At 32.7% G+C, this 20,697-nt stretch overlaps 1 protein-coding gene across 1 annotated transcript in view; it reads right to left on the reverse strand.

Moving 5' to 3' along the window:
- The window catches only part of LOC117124441 (speckle-type POZ protein-like), a 52,144-nt gene that overhangs the window by 17,375 nt on the left and 14,072 nt on the right, over nucleotides 1-20,697 (reverse strand). The window contains exon 3 of the mRNA XM_033270674.1: nucleotides 16,837-16,958. Coding sequence (XP_033126565.1) covers nucleotides 16,837-16,958 — 122 coding nt within the window. The remainder of the gene's footprint in view (nucleotides 1-16,836; nucleotides 16,959-20,697) is intronic.

Raw genomic sequence — 20,697 nt, forward strand, 5'->3', positions numbered from 1 at the left:
GAAAGAGAAGATGGGGGAACAAAAGCGAGGTTGGGAGTTCGGAGATTGAGGGGCGCCATCTGAAAAATAAGGTAATGAGGTTATTTTTATCTACTTGAGCATGATTTTTTGGCTAAGAACATTTAAATGGGGGGAGGCAAATGGGGGTGCGAGTTTCCTTGGGGGAGGGAGAATTAGTCCCCTGTGTAGCCCCACTAGATTCTACTTTGTTTTTGACACCAGGCTAGTTATCTGGAAGTTGCTGGTTCAATTCCCAACCGAATCACTTGCAAAATTGTTTTCTGGCGTATTTGGGAACGTACTGAGTATTCAGTACAATAATCAGGTAGGGCAAAACATCACTCCTAGGTCTGAAATCACCATTATCATACAGTAGGTGTAGGTTTGAAAAAAAAAGAAAAAGCCAAGTACTCAAAGATACACCTCTAGAATTTAAACTATTTCACAGCACCGCTATCCAGAGAAAACAAATTTATACAATGATGATTGGCCTGTGTACCAAGGAGACAATCTGCTCCATTTCTTACCAATATCATTAATGATGTATAAGATGCAGACAGAATGCTATGTTATTGTGATAATTTATTGAGTAACTTCGAGCCGATAGATAGCAACTATTGGCTTTTGTAGCCAATCAAATCTAGAATCTTGATTATATATGTTGCATAGTAGATAGATGTTTTGATTTATATTACTGATATAAATAAGTAGAACTATGTTATTCTAAAGTGTCAGGCCGTGACGCTAAGATCTAATAGCAACAGTAACCCCTTGGGGCACTTAGCAAAATTGGCTTTATATATCATTCATATATTATCCTAGCAAAATAGGTAGTTATAAATATCATAAATATATAATCATGGGTTATACTCTATTATCACAATACTGTGCTATATTATACTATTATAGGTCTAATGTACAGACAGTGTCAACAAAAACAAGCACTTGCACAGATATAAAAACAAAAAAACAAATTTGGGAAGAAATAATTTCCTTTCGAAGATAATTGAAATACAGTATAGGATATTTAATCAACATGTTGACTGTACATGATCAATGTAACTATACAGCTACACTTCGCCTACAATAAATTTAAAATAACAAACAATTTATCTGGCATGTAGGTACAGGAATAGTAGAAACAGGCAGCATATGGAAGCCTTCTCTTAATGGGCACAATAAATCTGGACCGTTATCATTTCCACCACTTCTCAATTAATTCTTATTAAATATTAAATTACATAACATGTCATCATCATTTATCACTGTTGTTATTACTATAATGCATCATTAATATTATTAAACAGTGTAAAATACATTGTTCTATCTCATTGAATTCAAAACACAGGGCTGTCAATAACAGCTTAAAATCTTTCTTGTACATGCAGTATGTATAGAAAGTGTTTACATTAGTTGTGATTAGAAAATCAGATTTGCATAAAGTTCAAGAGGTTAGATGGCCTTGTACTTGAAGCACTATTCTTGGGAGTGCTTCAAAATACTATGTTCTAGTTTTATTTTTGAGTCACTTCAGTAAAAAGTTGATTCTATAATCACTGATGGACAGAAAAGAATAAAATTAATGTCAGGACACTTTAGCCTACAGTATTTGAGCAGTAGAGCATAGCTCATTTGGCAAACCTGAATGTGTGGGTGTGGATGTTTGTGGAGGTGAACAGTATGTGTGTGGAGGTGAACAGTATGTGTGTGGAGGTGAACAGTATGTGTTTGGGGGTAAATGGTGTATGTTCTCTTTAATGGAAATTTAAAATCATCCAGACAGAGGAGACAATAAAAAATAAAATTTTGTTGGTAAATGTAAAATAGGATGGTTAAAAAAAAGCTTCCATTTCACATAATTAGGGAGAAATATGTATATTTTATCTTTGACGATTTCAAGGCAGCGGAGGGCGAAATAAAAATGAAGAAAAACCTTTATTTTTTTCTGAAATTTCCACTTTTACGTGGCAGCGGGTGTGCTAATTGTGCAAAAATAAGATTTTATTTTTATTCGAAATTATCAATATTTGCAGTCGGCGGGTTCGCTAAACACGGTATAAGAAGAGTCTCACCAAAGGACTGACATGATACGCCGTCCTTAGGAAGGGGTGTTTAAAGTGGTTGACATATTTAGGCACATTTGGCAACTCAACAGCAAAGACGACTCCTGCAGTACAGAAAAGTATTATCTTAAGGGTGTTTTCCACTAGACGAATTTATTCACGCGAGAATGAAAAACACTGAATTGCTTCCTGAGTTCTGATTGGTTGCACACTTTTTCGCTTCACAAAAAGTAGAAACAGTTCAAACTACTGATTTCGCTAAAGCAAAAAATGTAAATGTGCATGCGCATGAACCAACGCTTTTAATTCGCGCGAAAAAATTTGCCTAGTGGAAAACAGCCTTTACATAGTCACAAAACATCTATACCTCAGAGACACACAGTGAATTTTACTGATAAACTCCAAGGTTTTTTTTTAAATAAATGAGATGACAACATTGCATCATTCGATGGTCAGATGACCAAGGAATCCATTTTTTCTCTGTGTGTGTGTTTCACGATGTGATGGAATTGGCTGAATTTTCATCACTGAAAGCAATACTTCACCCACCTTGTCGCATTAAGGTCTCTATGTAAATGCATTGGCAAAACCAGTAGGCACCTAGCTTTAGTAAACGAGAAATAATGTTATGCTAGTTTTAATGTCTGTTTTTCCACGGAAATTTCATGTATTATGAACATGAGTTACAATTTTACGTTATTTTATTTAAATTTCATTATCACTTTGACCATAATTTTTCTCTCTGCTTTGATCAGTGGCTTCATAATACAGTTTGATCTTTTTTATTGAAAATTCTCAAGAAAATTGGAGAATTCATTAACTTTTAATAAAACGGCTACAATGAAATTGAATATAAAAAAACAGATTAAGCCACTCAAGGAGATAGATTGAAATTGCCATGGAAACATTAAAATATAATGACTAGATAGTTTGCATTTAGCGCTGGACAAGGTCAGAAAGACTAAAGACAAATTATTTATGCCATTATTTCATACTGGCCTAAGATGGACTCATTGCGCTTCAATCATTAGCACAATGCCAAGAGATGAAGCTAAGGTGCAAAGTTCAACTTGATGATTTGGTTTTTGACAATCTACATAGGGTTCAACCTAAGGATAAGGGGTCTGGAACAATAAGGGGTTAAATATTCACAGCAATTGGTATTAGCTTATTCAAAATTGTTGTGTTGTTTTTTGGGGGGTTTTTTTTTTTGCTACTGTATGGAAATATCATTATTAATATTAGAGAAATATCTATTAATAGAAATTATACCATGCTATGGTATCATTATTAGAGAAATATTAACAGTATTACTATAATAAAAGTGATACCAATTATGTATTAGAAATTAATATATACTGTAAATGTTCACAGCAATTGCCATTTGAATATATTCAAAATTGTGTTTTTTGGGGTATTTTTTTTTGCTGCTATATGGTAATATCATTATAAAGCTCCTTTCAGAGAGAAAATACCGCAATAATACCCTAATCACGGCGACGTTATTGCCAGCGCAGACCCTTTCACATAGCTAGTTAAAATCCGGTAATAATACCGTATCCTGTCTGAAAGGGTTCTCGCGGAAAGGAGTATTTGATGTCATCAGCTAGCGATTCCATCGGCTTTGTTAGCTGCAGCAGCGGTTGATGGCTGCTCGTGTGACTGTCTGATATGTTATGTCTCAGTGCATAAGATGGCGATAAACCCTGTACTCTTTCACACCGAGTTGGGCAAAACTCGCTACGGTATTAATGCGGTATTAAGACTAGGTCCCGAGGAGGTCTAACTAAAGCGGCGTTTAGGCGTATTTACCCTTTCACATAGAATGCCGGTGTTCGAGAAATACGGTATTAATACCGTTTTGCAGGTCTGCCTGAAAGGGGTATTAGAGAAATATCTATTAATAGAAATTATACCATGCAATGGTATCATTATTAGAGAAATATTATTAACAGTATTACTGTACTAGAAGTGATACCAATTATATATTAGAAATTAGTGTATAAAACACACAAATTATGCTATAAAAAATCTTTTTTTTTTATATTTTCTATTTGACAACCTATACAGGCATAGACAATGAATCATTTTAATAATCATGAATATTATATAAACAAGACACACATAACATAAACATTAATGTTATTGTTATTGTTATTGAAAGTATATAGAAACAGCATCATGGAACCATAAAGATTAATTGAGAATAACTGTAAAAAAAAAATTACAGTACTGTAATAACATGTGACAATATTAAATAGTATGAACATTCTGACAAAAGACTGAAACTGAGAGTTTTTATTTAAAAAATGCAATAAAACTAAAAAAATGTAAAACAAATAAAATATAATAAAAAATAGAATACCACACAGCTTGATACTAAGATGCAAAACTGAGCTTTAGGAGCAGAGCCTTCAAGTCTGCAGTTAGCTCCTAATTAAAGAGAAAAAACAACAGTTTATATGTAATTCTATAGGAAATAGTTTAAATACTGTAAAATCTTCTCTTACAGTAAGCCAAGCGAATCCAAAATTACAAAAATATATTCTGTAGACACATTGGGATTGAATTTACTTCCTCAATTTTTGCTTTGCTGTTTTATTCAAATGTTTTTAATAAGGTGATGCCTAGAAAAGGTTCAAAGACCTATCACAGACTCTCTTGGCAGAGGAAATGTTATAGAATATTACTATAGCACAAGAGGTTTAGCTGATTTATATGATTTAAAAGAATATAATTCATGTAAATCTTAAAAACCAAATGCTCTGAGCGATTGAAACATTAGAGAAAAGAGAAGATTTATATTGATTATAAGACCGCAAAGAATTTAAATCTAGAAAACCGTAATAATTAAATGTTAATATTGAAGACCAACACTCTAAGCAATGGAAATCTTATTTCAGCTGATTTATTAAAAAATAGCTGTAAGTCTTGAAAAATAATAATTAAATTATATAATTATATTAATTATTATTTAATTATGATTATAATTAAAATTAATTTTGAAAACAATGGAACTGCATTATCATCCTTTTTTATTCTTTAAACCAGACAAATTTATTAAATAAATTCATGCACAGACATTTTATTAAGAAACTGGTTATGTTAAATTTATTAAATAAATTCATGCACAGACATTTTAAGAAACTGGTTATGTTGTAAATATAGTATAATGATCGTGCTGATTATAATCAGTTGGCCTTACCTTTCCTAATATATCATGTGATATCATTAATAAATTTCATGACGCCCCCAACCTATAGTGTATTAACCTCTGTTACCTTTTGATTGCAAATTAATCTCCGTAATAGAATTTTGTATTGCTTACGGTACTTTGCTCATTATGCTAACTGATGAAGGAAATCTTTCTACTTCTTTTAATTGGATAAGGCGAAAACACAAGAATGAGTTAATCGCTTATAAGGTTCTATTAGCAGGATTTAAAATCAAATTTATAATATAAGGAGTGAAGATGTACAAAAGGCTATTAGATAAGGTGCATATCCTCTAATATCAGGGTTCAGGATTAAAAAATTTGGAGCTTTCATTTAGTCTCAAAGAAACTGAAAAACTAAGCTTAAAAACAAACATTTCACATTTGAATCCTCTGGAGGAAAAAAACCTTGATGCAGGTAAGTACAGTATGTTCCAAATTACAATTAAAAAAAACTTTTATTTGGCAAAAATAGCCAGCCAAAAAAATGTAATTTACGAACAAAAAATCAAAACAGGCGACAAAAAGGAACCCTCTTAACGTTCTAAGGGGCTTGTTAAAAACATAGAGAGAGGCTTAAGCAAATTATACAAAAACAGCATAAATTTAAAATTAATTGAATATAAATGAAACAATGTGTAAACAATATTACAATAACAGACACTTAAACTAACCTTAAAGTTCTTAAGTAAAAAGATAAAATCAATGTTTGAAATGATAAATAAAATATAAATACTGTAGTGGGCCTAATATAAATGCAAATAGTAATATAATGCAACATAAGTTCCCAAGTTTTTGTCTTGATTTATTTTTAGTCTTGATTTATTTTTAGTCTGATAGAAAAACATGATAATTGCAAGTGAATGCAATTTTTACTAAATTATCTTAAAAAACGTTTTTCTCACAAATAGAAAATAAATTTCAAGCTTAAAAAATACCAACATATTCAGTTTTATTGATAACATTATCAATATCAATTTACAAATATAATGTCTTTTATTAGACTGTCTTGCTAGCAAACCCAACATTTTCAGAGTTTATAATTAATATATTTCATGTCCATCCTGTAAAAAAAATCAATGAATGAATAAATAAAAAAATAAAATAAATAAATATTATCAATTACTAGTGAGGATAATACTTCAACCAATACAGTACACAATGGTTATCATATAGATCCCCAAGAGAAAATACAATAAACAAAATTTAAATAATTAAAAACAACCAAACTTTTTATAAATCTACTTTTACTTAAACTGTATTTTAATTTGATAACCAGGTATTTGTACCTTTGTAGCTCTTACCTAGAGCGTTCTATACCCTACTGGGTAATGACCAGAGCGTTAACACAACAGTTAGTTGCAATCTGACACTAAATCAATCTCGCATTAGAATGTAACCCAGAAACGGGAGACCCCAAATGTGATAATAATTAGTGAATAAATGACAGGGACTTCATAAACTTGGCGTTTGTAACGTCTTTGTCACTCAGCTACTGTAAGTTACTATCGATGGTAGATGTCTACCGATTTGGTGTTTTAAATTTAATATTAAATTAGAAAAATCAATCGTAAATTAAATTGTTTCAATGAATGCATGATAAACTTTGAATGGACCTTAAAGGTGGACAGCTAAATGAATTTACTGATGTTCCTGATAGCGGTTTAGAGTGATGTCTCCTTTAAGGAAATTAAAAACGTATGAAAGTAACAAGGATGTAGGCTGACATATTTGTACAGTATTGAACTTCTTCCTTTATCTTGTTAATTTACAACAAAGTATGTTGGATTGTTTTTTATACAAAAGAAACTTTTATTTTATATGTCCATGCTTTAACTTACTAATTTTACTTGTTTTGCAAACCTTCTACCCATCGAAAACACTCTTGAATTTAAAAAAAAAATTATTTTTCAATTATTAATGCTGTAACCATCGCACCGATCAGTGTTATTTTTTAACTGAAAAAGTTTCACTTATGTTCAATTTTGTTTACAGGCCTGTTTGGGAAGTGGGTCGTGGCTAATTTCCTGGCCATTTTTTGGGGGATTATCAACCAAAACTTTAAGAACCACCGTGCTAAAAAATATAAAGTATAAAATGTAAAGTATAGGCCTAGGTGTTGCCCATACCATTATTAATTAATTTTCATCTAAAGCCAGAATCCAGAGGAAAATTTTCTTTGATATGTTGTAGAACTGATTTATCTAAGACACGAAAAGCATATTTGACGAAAAACTTGGAAGCAGTTAATGAGATAAAGATTTTTGAATATTTAAGAACTGGGGGAAAAGGGGCATAACCACTCCTTTTCAACCTTTCTCAATCCCTCCCCCCTCTAGTTTTTAAACATTCAACTACTCATTAACTACTCAATTATGCTTTTCGTGTCTTAGAAAAATCAGTTCTATAACATCAAAAATATGTTTCCTCCGGAACCTGGCTTTAAATACTTTATCAAAGCATCATCCTCATCTGCTCCATCATCCTTAACTACTGGATTCTAATGATTATCATCATTATCATTATCATTATCAATCATCATCATACATTTGGAAAAAAAAAAAAAGAAACATCAATTAGAATTATCACCCCAATTACCATCACTGTCATAATGTTGTTTCATCATGTAATTGTAATGTATAGTATTCCCTAGGCTCAGCTTAAGACCAGTTAAACTAGAATATAAATAGACAGGCCATTAGATTTATTACAACCTATGTTAAAATATGGGGCAATGGAATGAGCACATTTGTATATTTAATGCATTGATATGGATCTTTGGGAGAAGGCTCCCCTCTTGAGTTTAATAAACATAATCAGTGAAGAATGGTCTTGTTAATAGTGAACATTTCTATAGCAGAAATACCTTTTACAAACCATCACCTCTGGGACAGTGTATGCAGCATTTATGAAGACAATTACTGCATTAGTTTTGACCTATGCCCTACAATTTGTTAAGACATGCTGATGAGCACACAGAAGTGACAAACAAGACTTGGAAAATGCAATGACTCAATTTGGAATGAAAGAGAAGTGGGTAAATCATTCATCTTTGACTGCGAAAAATAAAAAATAAAAACCATAAATCTTTATTCAAATTTTTATTTTACCGGTTTTTATAGACCATAGCCAGAAGGCCTATTACAGCCTTTTTAGCTACTAACTATCAAAGAATATAAATAGAACAAAAGAGCATACTCCCATTTGTAATACGGACTCCTAGTGTAGAATGCCTGCTGTCGTTTGTATGTTCTTTATTACCCAATTCGCACAGTTGGTTTGTGTGTGCATCTGTTTTCCATATGATACAATAATATGATACAATACTTTTGCAGCGGGCGGTAGATTTCCTTATTTTTCTTTATCGTCATGCCATTGTGCACGTGCAGTAGTGGGTAATAAGAATACAAACGACAGTGGGCATCCTACTGTACTGGCTATGTATTCCGTATCGCTTGTTAATCTCTCAATGAGCCTAGTTGGCTCTCTTGTTCTTTTTTATACTCTTTGCTACTATATGCAAGATAGCCTACACTGTAATTTTCATGGACGTCTGCACATTTCAGGATTGAGTTTCTAAAAGTCCGTCACCGAGCAGGAATGAAAAAAAAGTGAGACACTGGAAGTAAATTAGGCAACATACGCAGCCACAACATGAAAATCCTAGCAGAAATTCATCAAAAATGGCGTAAGCTTACAAAAGGAACAAGAAGAATTGATCAAACCAGAAAAGAAGCCAGAGGAAACTTGTCACTAGACCCATGCAATTCAATGCCTGCAGTGTAGCAGACATTTTCTTACCATCACTGGACTACCAACCAGGCCCGTATCCTGGGAAGCCTCCCAAATCGGAAAAGGTCCACAAATTTTTAAGACAGTCAAGATTGTACTGGCTGAGTAAGAAATGTTTGTATTTTTATTTAAGAAATATTTCTTTAAATCTACAATTTTTACAATTTAACCAGTAATCTATGATTAGGCCAGTATTTTGGCCTTGGAACCCTACAATAAATACTAAGGAGCTTTTGATTTGTGCGACGACACAACGCTAGAACGGAATCACCCATGTGTGACCGTCTTATCTGGCGTCCTACATTCTCGTAGATTTGGCCAAATTGCATTCCAGAATCTACTCGAAGAGGTGACCTTAACGTTCTCGCGCAGATGACTTTTAGTGACGTCATTACATTCTACGTCCTACCGTCGTCGTGCAATCGAAAGCTTCTAACTCTAGCTGGTCCATATTTGCAGAATCCCTGCATCCCCCAACGGCAATCCTGGATACATTGTTTGTCCACTGTCGACAGTAGCATTGCACAAAGGATGCAAGGATGAAATTTCCATACTTTTTTAATACAAAAGCATTGAAATGGATGGATTGAATAGGAACAGGATTTTAGTGCCTATTATTAGGCCTAATATTGTCAAGGGAAATTTTTGTTGTGTTTTTATTTAGACAGATACTTTCATCATTGGAATTTTTAAGAACTACAGGTCTCTCTCCAATGAAAGACCCCTCCAATTAAGGATCACCTCCAATTAAAGACCATTATTCTGTGGTCCCAAATTAACGAATTTCTTTTATCTTTATTATTTTATTGAGAGACCAAAGCTGCTAAAGACCATGGAAACCCCGGTCCCAAAATTTAATTGGAGGGAGACCTGTATTTTAAACTGTACCTAGTTTATTCCAAATACGGTATAGTAAAAGTAATTTAATCCCCACTACCAAATTTTTTTTTTCTGAATAAAAATACTTTAATTAAAAAAGCAATTTTTTAGAATTTCAATTCAAATCATTTGTGTGCTAATCTGGTTAGCACAAAATTGTGGATCATATTCTTAAGTACATACAGTGTTATATACTGTATCCTTCACTTTTTCATCTTCTTTCATCGATCAATGAATGATTTTTTCAATTATGCCTACATTAATCTTCATAACATCAGGTTTAGAGCATTTTTCAGGTAATAGATTCACCTGCCTGCAGGTGAACCAAAGTTACCTACTCACCTGAGTGAATTACACCATCTTAACTACTAGTGAGAAAGTCTAACTTAACAATAATCAACGCAAATAAACTACTATAGGATCACAGAGTCATTTAGAGTTCAATACTCATCTTTCATTCTCTTCACTAAATAAATTATAATAAACGATTCTAAACACAACAATTATTTCTCAGCGTATGCACACAATTGTATAGATCTTATTCCAGGATGAACACTTCATTACCGTCACACAAAGAAAGGTGTTATGGTTCAATGGTTAAGGTGCCATCATAAGGTCATAGGTTCAAGCCATGCAAGTGTATGATGAGTAACAATTCCCCTTCCTCTACCTTATAAGGGATAAATGTGCTAAGCCCCAATAACAGTAATAGTCGACTATTCCATTCTGTAATTCTCAAGTATAAAAGGATATAAAGAGAACAAATTAAAAAACTAATATTACATAAGGGACTACTATGTACTACTGTGTCCTAATTGCAAAGGTAGGGAATTGTTATAATGAGGTTAATCATCATTCTAAATTAACATTATCCTGAGAGCTAGGGGACTTGGTAGTAAAATCCTAAGTCTTTATATATCTTCAATTCTTCTATAGCATTTGCACTAAGATGAATATTCTAAAATTCATCTGTCCAAACTATAACACTGTTGTATGGCCATACAGTATAGTCACGATTTGCCTATACTGTGTGGTCATGTGATGTCATCATGACCATATTAAGGCATGTCACATGTTTTTTGTCACAATGCAGTTTGATGAAATATGAAGGAAGATTCTTGGATACCGATCAACATCAAATTCTACACAACCAACTCATAAATCTACATTTAAATAACCCTAGACAAGACTTTGTTCAAACCTTGTAGTTTACCAAATCCGCCGCCTGCCACTAAACATGATTCCAAATAAAAGCTTTATTTAATTTTTGGCCAATTAGCGCATTTTCATTAGCGAAATTTCATAAACAATTAAAAGTTTTTATTCATTCTTATTATGCCTGCCGCTACCTGGAAATCACCATAAATAAGATATTTCTTCCTAATATATAGATTTAAAGCATTTAACCATTCCATACTATTTGTTTACATTCACCAGTAAAACTTTATTTTCAGTTCCTCCTCCATGTGGATGTTTTTAGCAAAAATATTGCTAAATAAGGAAACAAAATTTTATTTTTATTTTTTTCTCGCCCTCCTCTAACTATCTTTAAAAAATAAGTTCAAGAAACAAGTATAAAAAAAGCCTTGCTTTACTCTATTCAAAATATGATGTTAAATCATACAGAAATAAGCTATGGTATGCATAATTTTATTTCTTCAAAGCTCAATGGATAGATTAATTTATTGAAATTTATTCAATAAACTGTCCATGGCTTTTCAAGGCATGTTGATTTCCGTTTTACGATCTACCAAGTTTTCCTTGAATGGAGGAAACTCTCTGGTCAAATGGATTTTTTTTCAACGTAATGGGCACACAATAGACCGAATCGGAGACTCCAGCTTGTACTGGTCACGTGACATGTAGTGGATACTAAATGTAAACATCAACATCATACACCACAGTACGCTCATTGAAGTATATTGAGAGAGTTATGATGTTTTTTAGACAGTGACCCAAAGTAAAGTAAGGCAGTAGGCCTGTTTTTTTTTTAATAGTGATTTATAATTACTTTGGAAATCTCTGTGCATTTTATTTAGGCTCTGAAATGTTGCTAGTGTATGGTAGGCTACATATGTATAGGCCTAGGCTGCACTGTGAGTGTTAAGCCTCAACCGGGCCCGGAGCAGGAAGGGATTTGTTATGCCTCGACTACTGTATGTACCTCTGTAGTCAAGTACTCTAGGTAATGAAGTAGAAAATAACCCTTAACGGTACTGATTGCTCAACCAAACTTGTGAAACAAGCTGGTGATAATAGGCCTGGTTGGTATGGTACATCCTAATGCCAATACGTAAATATGTCATATGATACCATTATCCTCGGCAGTAACTACAAACATCCTATGATTTACTTTTGGATTTAAAAACTGTAAATTAATACTCTTGCAACGAATGGGGAGATTCGTTTTTTTTTTTTTCATGCTGCGATAGCATTTGCCATGAATAACATTCCTGACTTAGGCCTAGGCCTAAAAAGTACCTCAGCCGGCAACGACTCACTGGAGCAATATGCACGTCGTGAAGGTACCGTACCTTTCCTTGAAAAAATTCCAGGTTTTATTCCCACTATCCATTGGAGTCTTACCAAGCCAAACTGATAAGTGTTTGAAAACTTAATATTGCAAAATTTAAAATAACACTTCTAAGTGATTTACCAAATTATAACTCGCATTCCAACCAACATTTTACATCAACAACAATGCAAAGCCATATTCAATGCACTGTCGTCTCGCGATCTCGATTAATATAAACAAACCCTATTACCCACTATAAGTCACGTGACCCGAGCCGCCGATTCGGTCTATTCACTTAATATAAATTTAATGTGTACATCATGAAACTAAAGACCTATTTTGGTATCATTATAGTTCAGTATAGGGCCTCTGCGGTACTTACAAACTTATCGTCTTCTTGACACTGTTTATACAGAAATCTTCTATTAATATTTTAGATCCTACAGTACTACATAACAATGCTACAGGTAGGACACAGTACACCATACAATAGTTTTCCTTCATGAAGATTTTAAGTAAAAAATACCAATTATATTTTTTAATTGTAAGAAAATCATGAATGTTTCTTCTTAACATTATGCATATGTACAGTGAAATAGTTAAAAATGCTTTGTAATCTCTGCTTTCCGTTTCATTATCTCAACTCTTCTAAATAATACTCAATTTTTTTTGTCAATATGTTATTGATATAAGTGGAACCGTAAGGGTTTGTGTGGGGTATGGATAATCTGATGAATAGTCACTAGATTGAATTGATGTTCGATATTCATTAAATCTGAGGACATGATAGATATTCTTCCTTTAGGTACAGGTAAAGATTAACTTCAATCGATAATTGTAAAGAAAATCATTCAATCCAATTCAAACCTTTGCATATTCACTGCACTTTCAGTTTCAATAGACAACTAAATTGTTTTGTGTTTACATTCAATTTCGTGTCAATTGCTGTAGACAGAGTAGACACAGTATGGCAGCTTTGAATAAATGTCACCAAACATGTAAGCTCTACTATCATACAGGTTTGTGTTTTATGAACTGTATTAAATTTGAATAAATACTCTGGGGCTTTATTGCTACTAAGGATTTTTGAGGGGGTGTTTATTCGAGCGAGGCATCTATTCCAAATGAGGCTCTGGATGGGGTGTTTTTTTTTAGGGAGCGAGTTTATTCAAAGCGGACGTTTATGCAAATAAATACGGTATTTCAGTCCATCACATGTAAAACGCAGGAGAGCACTAAATTGCTCTCCTCGGATTAATAAGGAGAGCGATTGCTCTCCTTGAAAATTTCACAGCTTTGAATAGACGCCCCCCCTCCCCCATGGGTGGAGTCAGGTGTCCTAAGTGTTTTCTAGATGCCCGGAAATAACTTCTGAGGCATTTTATAGACGATCAATAATCGAGGGGGGGGGGAGGGAGAGAACCAGCCTGCCACTCCCCACAAATCATCCCCTGCCTCCCTCTCAAATAAACTCCCCTCCAGAGCCTCATTTAGAATAAACCCCTTTAGAAGTAACGCCCGGAGGACGCGGAATATAGCTTTTTTTTGGCATCACATGTTTATAATCACACCTATTTTAAGCTCCAAACTGTTTTCAAAATGTTAATAAGTTTTTAACTATTTTGAAACATTGACATTATTTACAAACATTAATATAAAGAAATTCAACTTTATCAGCCGATATTAAACAACAAACAACTGGAAATACTTGTATTCTCCAGGAAAACTCTCATCTAAACAACGTTACTGTACCTTTTCTTTCACGTAGACGTATGTATATTTTCTGCATTAAATTTCCGACCGTGTGGGTTGCAACAATAAATTTAGTTAAAGATTATTCAAATTTAAATATTAATTTAATATAATAGAATATAGTGAGCATATTTATTTATCTATTATTCAATCAATAATAAAAGCCGATATTGACTTCAAAATATTCTAGGCCTAACTAGCCACTATACTACTCACGACCTACTATAAAACTGCAAGAAGTCCGACTGCCAGGAATTCATTGGAATGCAAAAAGTACTTCCACGAAGGGGCGTGGCCTTTAAAAGATTCAAGCAACTCGAAGAGTTTCTAAATTATGTGTAGGGTGTCCCCTATTTTGTAGCAGTACTTTGAGCATTCCATTGCCTGCATACCTTGCTGCATACAAAATCAGAGCAGTCGCACCTCTTGCAGTTTTATACTCTTTGTTACTACTCTAGCAAATCATGTTATTGTTTTTAGCGAACCAGGTTCGAACTTCAAACACGTTCAATATGTTTCAAACATTATTTATGAATGAACGTCATATGAAAATATTTATTTAAATAACCCAAACCAATGCTTGAATGTCGTAGGAATCCTTGTCACACTGTAGTGAGTATAATTACAATATAGGCCAGCAAACCTAGGCTAATTAATTGGGGTAGGCTGGGCCTAACCCAGACGATTTTCGCCTCCGCGGTTCGCAATCTAGAATTTTTTAGGAGTACACTGCAGGTTGATGACCAGTGTATAGGCTGCACCCTGAATTTCATAGTGGAAATCGCATATAAAATTTGCAGTTTTATAGACCGGAATGTATTGTACTGTAGCTTTAGTTGCAAAATTTGATTCAATTCAATTCAATTCAAATTTATTTGAGCATAATTCAACAATTACAAATAACAAAACAATGAACAATAAAAAGATAATTTAGTAAAACATTTACAGCTCAGGATAACCCAAAAAAACCGAATCGGTTTATTTCCGTTGGGGTCCCTTAAATGAAAACAAATACATAAAAGTTGGTTAAAAACTAAAACAAACATTGAAAATTTATAACAACCTTTAAAATTTCTAATAAAAGTAAAACTAATAAAAGAAATAAAACCCATAAAACCTTAAAAGTATGTAAAAGTGGATGTGAAAAAACAGGTAAAAAACAAACATTAAAATTTATTTTAAAAACCTTTAAAACTCCTTATCATAAAGTAAATCTAATAAAAACAATAAAAACTCTCGTTAAACCTTAAAAGACGTAAAAGTGTAAGTAAAAAAGCAGGTAAATGCGGTATGAATAAGATTTCACAAAAAAATTATGTTTATGTTTAAAGCATATTTATATGTTAAAACCGTTTACTGATTGTTTGTCATTTTTGATTTTTGATATTTTGATTATAGACAATGTTTCAAAATACAATTTTTGTCATTTGTATTAGTTGCCTGGTAAATCAAGGAGTGCGGTTAGTGGCTCTCCTGAAAGCGTGTTCAGGAGCCAAGCTACATTTTCTTAGTCTTATCTCACCTCAACATATAAACGATACAAACACTCATAAATTATTAATTACAGTACTGTATACAATTTTTTATCCCCACTCCCAGTGGTTTATCCAGGATTTTGACAAGGGGAGTGCTGAATAGAATATTATATCCACTGAACGTTATGCAGAATGCACAATTAGGGATGAGACATACTGTATCAATGGCTAGGACTACACCATAAACTGGTTTAAATTTACACCTAAATTAACTTACTTTGTCATTTATTTCCATTAATTTACTATTATTTGTTCATGCCTGAGCAAAAAGTAGGGTGCTCAGACACCATGGAAGCCCCCCTCCACCCCACTTCCCGGTTACGCTACTGTAATAAGAACAATAAGGAGACACTATATACAGTATGACAGGTACCAAATGGGGAGTGATACTTCAGGAACATTCTGCTTTTATATATTTCCTGAATACTGTTGACTGCAAATTATTTGCATGTCAATCAGTAATAACGACTGAAATATGGAGAATAATAATGGGGTTATCCACCTCTACGATATTACAAAATAAGCTCAGTATTGTAATAACATATGTAAGGTCAAACTTCAAATTTATATTGAAACTACAGAATTAGATTCTGTATTGCATAGAATAATTAATCATTTTTTGCATTAAAATATTTTTCTGCCATTTCAGAATGTACAATACTGATGATACCAACACTGATACCAATATTATAAATGATTAGTTTATCACCCTTGCCAGCATGTCTTCTATGGCATTGAAAAGGAAAAAAAAAACATTCATTCGTTCTTTCATTTTTTTAGTAAATAGTATATATTGTTTGTGTTATCTCAATCCTGTATTTTACTTTGAATATCAATGCACCAGCAAACAACTCAAAAGTAAAAGTAAAAATCCACCCTCCCTTATCACTTTTCCAGCTTCAAAACCGTTATACTAATATTTTTATTGGGCCTAACATGGTAGAGATGAGTTTAACACTGTAGTGTGAGAAAAAGATTATAAAATGCATAGTCCTTGGCAAGAAACCACAAAGGACTATACCATTCATATGTAAGGCAAAATTGTTAATAATTTCTTATTTCTTGTGTTATAAATATTTCACTTACCATTTCAATTTATCGTTTGCCCCTGATGAAAACGTTGAGCTCTTGAGTACTTCACCCATTTCTTCTCGACAGAAACTGAAGTTATTTATGGCCCACATGTAGGAAAACTTCACCACTTTCACCTGAAAAAGATTCAAATTTTCAAACATGAAATAATGACATATCATCTCTTAATATAAAATATGTTTTTAATTTATGCTACTGTACAGTACTAAGTCCACAGCCAGGAGGTTTAAGATTTAAAAATAAAAATAAATGGAAAAGTGATATGATCTACTGTATATTGTTTCCATGAAATATAAATAATTGCTTGTTACAGATGTATTATATCGTACTTTGTCAACCAATTTAGAAATGCAATTATATGAAAAAATGGTTATTGCTAAAGCATCTGAACCTGCCTATCATATAACATGCAGCACCTCAGCTTGCCTTGCCCTGCCTAAAGTGGAAGTAGTTAACACAGCATTTGAGATTCGGGCACGAAAGGTGCAAATTTCCACTGTGAATTTATATTGTGGTATTGGACAAGTGTGTACTTGCGGAGATTTAAACACCTGTATGCACTGTCGACTGCTGCAATAATTTTGTATGTTCCATAGGAGTTTGTTCAAATGGCTGCGGTAGTAGTAATAATAAAAGTAGATCCAGTACCAGCTAGCATATCACTGAATGTGAGAATACTATTGAATTGCACAATAGAAAGCGCCATGAGCATGCCTCTTGTGGTGGATACCTGCGCTATACGAATTGCCATTTATTATTTTTATTATTCACTTGAGATCTACCTGTCTACCGATCATGTACTTAGTAATGATGATGAGAATGCTGGTAAAATCCATCTGAATCTACCCAAGCTGCACCTCTTTTTATTAATTAATGATACCTGTCAGTGCCACACACCTGCCTATCAATACAGGAAGTTATTACAGTTATCTGAAATTTGCTTAGTAGAATTTTAAGCCCCTTTTTGCAGATCACAGTAAACATGATAATATTAAAGTGCAGTGTAACAATAGATGAGCCACATCCTGATGTATTTTGTACTATTAATGTTTCCTAATCGCTTTCACAGGTATTAAGTGCAATTGTGTGAATGTACAATTTTCGTTTGAAATTAATAGAAAGTACAATATAGAGTACTGTACTTAAGTAGTGCTTTTCTACAGTAGCCTTTACCAAAAAAAAAAAAAAAAAAAACAGGGTCTGGGCTTTTGATCGTAGAGGTATTAACCTAGTTTTTTTCTGAATTAAACAGTTTAACTTGAAAATCATGGATCAATATACTTGCCATTTTCGAAATGATAATCGTTTAAATAAGTAATATATTAATAGATCTGAAAACCCATTCTAAATTTATTTCTAAAGAGAAGCTACAAAATACATCTATTTTTATACTTGAATGTTTTATGTATTATTGCACTGTATGTGCTGCCAGGAGAGAATTGAGACAGTAACTTTGCGTTGCTTTTGGGCAATCCAGCCAGTGAGCCATACATTTCTTTTTGTTTTTACTGGTGAAATAAATGATAATAAGTGGTAGATACATAAGAACATTAAAGAGAGAAAAAATTAATTTAATAACACTTTTTAGAAAAATTAATATTAAAAAAAATTGATTTAGTGGAATAATTTTGTGCTATCTGCCTTTGAAGTGAATTTTTGTTTTGTTTGTAGGTCATTCCAACTTCGATAAAATACAAATAAAAATTAAAAGTAAATAATTAAATAAATAAAAACTGTATTAATTTGTGAAATTGCTTTTGTAAAAACAGAGTACTATACTTTGTGAAATTGTGCTAATTTAAATTAGGAATGGTGGTTTTATTAGTGAATGCTTTGTACTTTTAATGTATTTTAGTTAAATTATATGTTTTAAATTATGTCATGTTATGTGCTATATAAGAAATGCATTTTTATTATTATTCGGCCATCCCATGGCAAACAATGCAACTGCTTTTATATGTTTAAGTTACGTAGTTCTGCCATGGAATGGCCTTATTATTATTATTATTATTTGATAAATGATAAAGCGGTAAGATAATTTACCTTCAAGACAAATATCCTAAGGACATACAAGTACAATGATCACTGATGTTTGGCTATGTATACAATGTAATGCAAATTGTTATTATCTTAGTAGAAGGGATAGTTGACGATGCCATATTATTATAAATTAGGGCATATTGAACACCGCTAACCTAAACCTGCAGCAAAGAGAAAACAAAATTCAGTAATTCATCATTCAATACCGAACTGGTTTCAAAAGGGTTCGCCCACTTGGATTTTCAACTTTCAAAAAACTATTCTTCTAGTACGTACTGAAATTCATAATAAATTATTAAGTGGTTTAGATGGACCATTTATATGGGTTTTCTTTGCTGTAATTTGTCATTCTCACAATAATAATCAAAAAACTAATCAATTTCATTATTCATCATTATCATTGGTCTTTACAGTAGTTACTATTTTTTGTGTGTGATGTAATTATCGAGTGGTTTGGATTATTATTATTATTATTATTATTATTATTATTATTATTATTATTATTAATGTGATTTACAAGGTTTGTGCAATGCAATTAGCAATTCTGAAAAATCACATTTTTTTCTAAAAAAAAAAACTCTGTACAATGATAGAAATGTTTGTATTCTGTTTTGGGTTAAGCTAGGTTTGCTTTGGGTAGTTTTAAAGTGTACCTGTATCAAACTACCTCTACTGAATCATAACGACAAGGACCCTAACTGGGCCTCTGCCCCAGGAACTAGCAAGGGGCCTCAGGCAGCCCTCTGGCCCCAGTCTGATTGCGTCAATACAAGCACTTCCATCCCTCTTAAAAACATAGGAATCTTCACAAATAATCTAGTCCTAAGTTCAACGCTATCCCGAAGCATCTACTTAAAACTGTCCATCTCAATCTGGTATCATTAGTCAGGAGCTGTCAAAAACAGGCAAATGAACATGAAGCCAACAGTACTTTGAGAGACAGTTCTGTGATATAAACTGATTTATTTGTAATACTTTCTGAAGTGCAATTTTCTTGTAGTGCAGTCACCTTTATGTCACAGTCTTTGTACTTGATACAGTATTTCATGGAAACAAATTCAATTCCATTGTACATAATAATTTAGGTGGCGCTTTAATTATAACGTTCCCTCCACCCAACAAAATCATTTTCCAAAAAAATTAAAATTTGGCCTGATAGTGCATCCATTTCCATAAAAATGAGAATTTTGCCCTTTGTTTTCATTGTTACCATGTCCGTGGACACCTTAAAATAATACGTTAAAACACAAAACAACTGAAATCCTCAAAAAGATTGTTGTAGGCTGTATAGTACTACTAGTCCTGTATTATATTACGAATCTACAGTAGGCCTAGCAAATGATACTAATGTTTCGTTGGACTACGTACTGTAATCCATTAATACAGAAATCTGTACTCACAATATTTTGTTTGGTAAAAAAGGGTGCATGCCATTAAGTAAGGGTGCATGCCAGTAAGCCAATGTTAACACAATTCTGTCCCGTCTGTCTTAAAAAGCAAATTGTACTTCAATTTTATATTTTATTCTCCACCGATAGTACAGTAAGAGATTTTAGCAAAATTTTATCTTGTCTTACAGTACTTTAATTAAGAACTGTGAAAATGATGTACTGTGATGATGATGACATGATGATAAAAATGATGACAGTGGTTATAATGATTTATTTTATTTATTTTTTATTTATTCTTTCTTTATACTGAATATGCACTTTCAATACATAGTACTGATTTCCAAAGTGGTTCAGTTCTTATCTACAAAAACATTTTAAAAGCAGAAAATAACAAAGAGAGCAAAAACTTAACTACAAATTTAAA

Source organism: Anneissia japonica, unplaced genomic scaffold, assembly GCF_011630105.1.
Source record: "Anneissia japonica isolate Jap-2015-1 unplaced genomic scaffold, ASM1163010v1 scaffold665_len1252844_cov201, whole genome shotgun sequence".
NCBI lineage: Eukaryota > Metazoa > Echinodermata > Crinoidea > Comatulida > Comatulidae > Anneissia > Anneissia japonica.